The sequence below is a fragment of the Dendrobates tinctorius genome, unplaced genomic scaffold (genome assembly GCF_039654945.1).
Source record: "Dendrobates tinctorius isolate UK_male_01 unplaced genomic scaffold, ASM3965494v1 ptg000017l, whole genome shotgun sequence".
Classification (NCBI taxonomy): domain Eukaryota; kingdom Metazoa; phylum Chordata; class Amphibia; order Anura; family Dendrobatidae; genus Dendrobates; species Dendrobates tinctorius.
The window spans coordinates 13,591,657-13,597,352 of record NW_027361685.1 but is presented as its reverse complement, the minus strand read 5'-3'; the positions used below and the strand labels follow the sequence as shown (position 1 = coordinate 13,597,352).

The following is a 5,696-nucleotide window of genomic DNA, read 5'->3' as shown; positions in this document are numbered from 1 at the left end:
CTAACAGTAACCCTAACCTGCCTTACCTGTTTTTCCATTGACAAATGATGGACCTGAGTGGGGACTTGTTTTTTGTGAGATGAGAATTGGTATTATTTTCGCCTACATAACATTGATTGGTTTCTTTTTATTTGATATTTGGGAGGCAGAATGAACAAACAGTTGAACACCACACACTACTGGCTCATCCAACAAGGTTTTCTATTAGACTGTGAACTGTCATTGTCTTGGTAAATAATTAAAGTTTTTTACATAGCTTGCCATTTTTATGGACAGTTTAAGTAGAAATGTTCAAAAATATAAAACTAAAGGATATTTTATTAAAAAAAATTGTTTTTTTTTTTATCTTAGCAGATAACTGTACCAGGAGATCAGAAGGACAGCTGAACTCTTCAATTTTTAAATCTGATAATCTTGAGATCCTACAAGATACAACTGAAGTGATTGCTATTACTCCAGATATACCATCATCCATTCACAGCAAAGATCTGTCATCTGATCCTATGAAACAGGTCCCATCTTCTGATTCATTACCGACTACTAAGGAAAATCAAAGTCACAAAAGAGGTAATAAGAAACAAACTGCTCCTAAAGCAAAGAAGTCATTTTCATGTTCAGAATGTGGGAAATGTTTTAGCAAGAAAGCGATTCTTGTTAGACATCAGAGCATTCACACGGGGGAGAAGCCTTTTTCCTGTTCAGAATGTGGGAAATGTTTTAACCAGAAATCAGATTTGGTTAATCACCATAGAACTCACACGGGGGAGAAGCCTTTTTCCTGTTCAGAATGTGGGAAATGTTTTAACAATAAATCATATTGTGTTAAGCACCAGAGACTCCACACAGGAGATAAGCCTTTTTCCTGTTCAGAATGTGGGAAATGTTTTAACCGGAATTCACAATTGGTTAATCACCATAGAACTCATACAGGGGAGAAACCTTTTCCGTGTTCAGAATGTGGGAAAACTTTTAACCAGAAATGTCATCTTGTTAGTCACCAGAGAACTCACACAGGGGAGAAGTCTTTTTCCTGTTCAGAATGTGGGAAATGTTTTAACCGGAAATCATATTTGGTTGATCACCATAGAACTCACACGGGGGAGAAGCCTTTTTCCTGTTCAGATTGTGGGAAATGTTTTATCCAGAAATCACATTTGATTGATCACCAGAGAACTCACACAGAGGAGAAGCCTTTTTCATGTTCAGAATGTGGGAAATGTTTTGCACATAAATCACTGCTTGTTACTCATCAGAGAACTCACACAGGGGAGAAGCCTTTTTCCTGTTCAGAATGTGGAAAATATTTTAGACTGAAAGTCAATCTTGTTATGCACCAAAGAACTCACACAGGAGAGAAGCCTTTTTCATGTTCAGAATGTGGAAAATATTTTAGACTGAAAGTCAATCTTGTTAAGCACCAAAGAACTCACACAGGAGAGAAGCCTTTTTCGTGTTCAGATTGTGGGAAATGTTTTAACCAGAAAGGGAATCTTGTTAGGCACCAAAGAACTCACACAGGAGAGAAGCCTGTTTGATGTTTAGAATGTGGGAAATGTTTTACTCAGAATTCAAGTCTTGTTACACATGAGAGAATTCACACAGCAGAGAAGCCATATTCATGTTCAGAATGTGGGAAATGTTTTAAATGGAAAATAGATCTTGATCGCCATCAAAGAATCCACACACGGGAGAAGCCTTTTTCCTGTTCAGAATGTGAGAAATGTTTTAACCGGAAAGCGCTTCTTGTTAGACATCAGAGCAGTCACACAGAGGAGAAGCCTTTTTCATTTTCTTAATGTGGGAAATATTTTACTTGGAAATCAATTGTTAATAAACATCAGAGATGTCACATAGGGGAGAAGTCTTTTTTATATTCATAATGTTGGAATAGTTTTAACCAAAATTGAATCTTCTTAAATGGGTTGTCTCTTGTCATTCCTCATGTTTGCTGACAAAAGGATAAAACTAAACTTTATTAATTCCAAATGTAAAACTATACCCATAATTCACCCCCTGAAGATTAGTTAATAGGTGACTAATAGAAAAAACATGTACACCACAGTTCAGTATATAGTGTGAGGTGACATTTACACACTCACTCTCCAATTCTCTCATTTCTATGGGTTTCATCATCCTCACCAAAGGCGTCATCAGGAGACTATTTAATATTAACCTATATTCAAGTGAGACTAGACAAAAAAACTAAAATCATGAATCATGTTATCCAAAAGAGAAAACTAGCCACATATTGGCAGATCGCAGACCTCAGACTATATACTGTGTAAGTTTATAAGCCACTCCAGTGTCAGGAATAGATAGTATGTGACAATACAGTATAATTCTTGTGTTTTCCTCCTATAGGGACTGCCCTAGTTTGGTAATGTAACAGCTGATAATTAGTAGTGCAGACAAATTGTCCTAGACTAAACTCAGTCTTCAGACGGCCCAATATGGACCACTCAGGGAAAACTTACCTGCTCCAAAGATCATTAGCAGCTTCTAACTAATGGCCATGCTGCGGTCTGGCAGGGAATGAGTGCAATATCGGTATAAAGACTAGGGATATGTGCAATCATAATGTCTGGGAGATCTGTGCCATTATTTAGTATGAATATGGAAATTATCTCTGAAAGGTAAGTGTTCCCTGAGTGGTATATACGGTATTGTCACATACTATCTATTCCTGACACTGGAGTGGCTTATAAACTTACACAGTATATAGTCTGAGGTCTGGGATCTGCCAATATGTGGCTAGTTTTCTGACTGTTTCGGATAACATGATACATGATTTTAGGGTTTTCTTCGTCTAGTCCCGCTTGAATGTAGTTCAGTATGAAATAGTCTCCTGATGAATGAATGATGAATCCATTGAATATTCATTTCTCTTAAGTAGCGGCACACGTGACCGCCGGCAGCAGCAGGAAGCCGGGGGCTGACACTGTGCGCTACTGAAGAGCAATGAATAATCACCCCGATCTCCAATGAACAGTCCCGGTAAGTACTCCGGCAGCTGTGCTCTGCTTGTGAGCAGCGCATGACGCCCCTGCCATGTGCTGCTTACAAGCATAAAGCAGTTGCTGATACCGGAGCAGGACGCAGCGAGGGAGCGCCAGGTAGGTAAGTGTAATTTTTTTTTTTTAAGTTTTCTGATGGTGCCATGCATACCAGGATGGGGGTGGGGGCAAATGGGATGGGGCCATGCATACCAGGACGAGATGGGGGCCAATCATACCAGGATGAGATGGGGGTCCCTTTATATTAATATAGGGATGAGGGCGATCATTCCTGCCAGGATAAGGATGAGGGATCCATGCATACCAGGATAGGGATGAGGGGGCCTTGTGTATCAGGATGGGGGTGAGGCGACCATATATACCTGGATAGGGGATATTAAGTACAGAATTGACCACATTTTTTGCTTTAACCCCTTTACTCCCAAGGGTGGTTTGCATGTTAATGCCCGGACCAATTTTTACAATTCTGACCACTGTCCCTTTATGAGGTGATAACTGGGGAACGCTTCCATTGATCCCGGTGATTCTGACATTGTTTTCTCGTGACATATTGTACTTCATGTTAGTGGTAAAATTTAATTCATATAACTTGCATTTATTTGTGAAAAAAACAAATTTGGCGAAAATTTCGCAATTTTCCAACTTTGAATTTTTATGCCCTTAAATCACAGAGATACGGCACTCAAAAAACTTAAGTAACATTTCCCACATGTTTACTTTACATCAACACAATTTGGGAACCAAATTTTTTCTTGTTAGGAAGTTATAAGGGTTAAAAGTTGACCAGCGATTTCTCATTTTCACAACACCATTTTGTTTTTACGGACCACATCACATTTGAAGCCACTTTGAGGGGTCTATATGATAGAAAATACCTAAAAGTGACACCATTCTAAAAACTGCACCCCTCAAGGTGCTCAAAACCAGATTCAAGAAATTTATTAACCCTTCAGGTGCTTCACAGGAATTTTTTAAATGTTTAAAAAAAATGAACATTTAACTTTTTTCACAAAAAAATTACTTAAGGTTCAATTTTTTTATTTTACCAAGGGTAACAGGAGAAATAGGGCTGCAACAGTTATTGTGCAATTTGTCCTGAGTACGCTGATTCCTGATATGTGGGGGGAACCACTCTTTTGTCTCATGGCAGAGCTTGGAAGGGAAGGAGCGCCGTTTGACTTGAATATTTTTTCCACAAAAATGATCTTTTCACCCCCAATTGTTATTTTCCCAAAAGTAACAGGACCCCAAAAGTTATTGTGCAATTTGTCGTGAGTACGCTGATACCCCATATGTGGGGGTAAACCACTATTTGGGCGCAAGGAAGAGCTCGCAAGGGAAGCAGCGCCATTTGACTTTTTTGGCTGGTATTGAGATCAGACACCATGTTGTGTTTGGAGAGCACCTGATGTGCCTAAACAGTTGAAACCCCCAATTCTAACTCCAACCCTAACCCCAACACACCCCTATCCCTAATCTCAGCCTTAGCCCTAACGGGAAAATGGAAATTGTCACGATCCCACTGCTGCCAACATGTGACAATCCCACCGCTGACACCAATATGTCAGCAGACGGAGGGATGCGACGCACTGCCAGCACATGGCTATCACAGGCAAAGTGGGGGCTTATCTTAGTTATCCCGCCACTAGCACCATGTGACAAAAATATACAGAAAGCTAATCTTGCCCTAACAATTTATTGCAGGGGGGTTATTTTGGATGCCCCACCACCGCTAACAACCTTCCAAGAACTGTGGGGATTTATGGATATCCCACTTTCTCAGTTCCACTTTGGAACTCGCAGCTCTTCAGTGCCCCCCTTACCCTCAGGTCAGTCAGGGAACTGCACCTAGGATAATTAGTCACTGGATGGGCTGCTTGTTGTACACAGGCAATTAGACTACTGCAGTAAGGGAATTATCAAAGAGTTAATTAAGAGGGTGCATAGCAAACCCCCAAATTAGTAGCGATTATCTAAAAAAGCACATAGTTCGTTTCTTAGAGCTTGAAGACAGACTGATAATTTTATGATTTATTCCCCAAAGAGGGCAGTAATTACATAGATAAAAAGTTGTTAGGCTGGTTTCACATTAGCGTTAAAACAACGCTGCGCACTGCGTCGGTAAGCCCCGCCCCCATCCGGCTCCCTGCCCGCCCCATCCGGGATCACCGCCTACTATCGCATTTGCACGCATGCGATCGGCGCACCCTATCTTTAGCATAGAGAACGCAGATCATGCGCTGCCAGTGCATGTTGCATTTCGGCGCGCACGGCGCACCGTCAAAAGTGCGCAGCATGCTACTTTCACACTGGCAGCGCATGATCTGCGCACCCTATGCTAAAGATAGGGTGCGCCGATCGCATGCGTGCAAATGCGATAGTAGGCGGTGATCCCGGATGGAGCGGGCAGGGAGCCGGATCGGGGCGGGGCTTACCGACGCAGTGCGCAGCGTTGTTTTAACGCTAATGTGAAACCAGCCTTACAAAGGTTAGACATTAAATATGTACAAGGCAAATATAAAATAACAGGGATGATAGCAGAAAGTACACTTACATGTGCTTAGTTGGTATTAGGCAAACAATGTGCTAGGGGGAGGGGCAGCCAGCCAGCCACACATCCCCAGACATCTGCAGGTCTTTGCAGCATGAAAACTCCAGCTTAACTGAAGAATTTTAAGGCAG

The 5,696-nt window shown here is 41.3% G+C and overlaps 1 protein-coding gene across 1 annotated transcript; it reads left to right on the top strand.

Moving 5' to 3' along the window:
• The first annotated feature begins 287 nt into the window (after positions 1-287).
• LOC141082447 (uncharacterized) lies at positions 288-1,853 on the top strand. Its single transcript, XM_073566389.1, has one exon. The coding sequence runs from the start codon at positions 288-290 to the stop codon at positions 1,533-1,535; it is 1,248 nt and encodes a 415-aa protein (XP_073422490.1). The 3' UTR covers positions 1,536-1,853.
• The last annotated feature ends 3,843 nt before the right edge of the window (positions 1,854-5,696 follow it).

Bases quoted from the DNA above. Each gene is read 5' to 3' on its own strand.
- LOC141082447 (XM_073566389.1), top strand. From the start codon at position 288: ATGTTCAAAAATATAAAACTAAAGGATATTTTATTAAAAAAAATTGTT.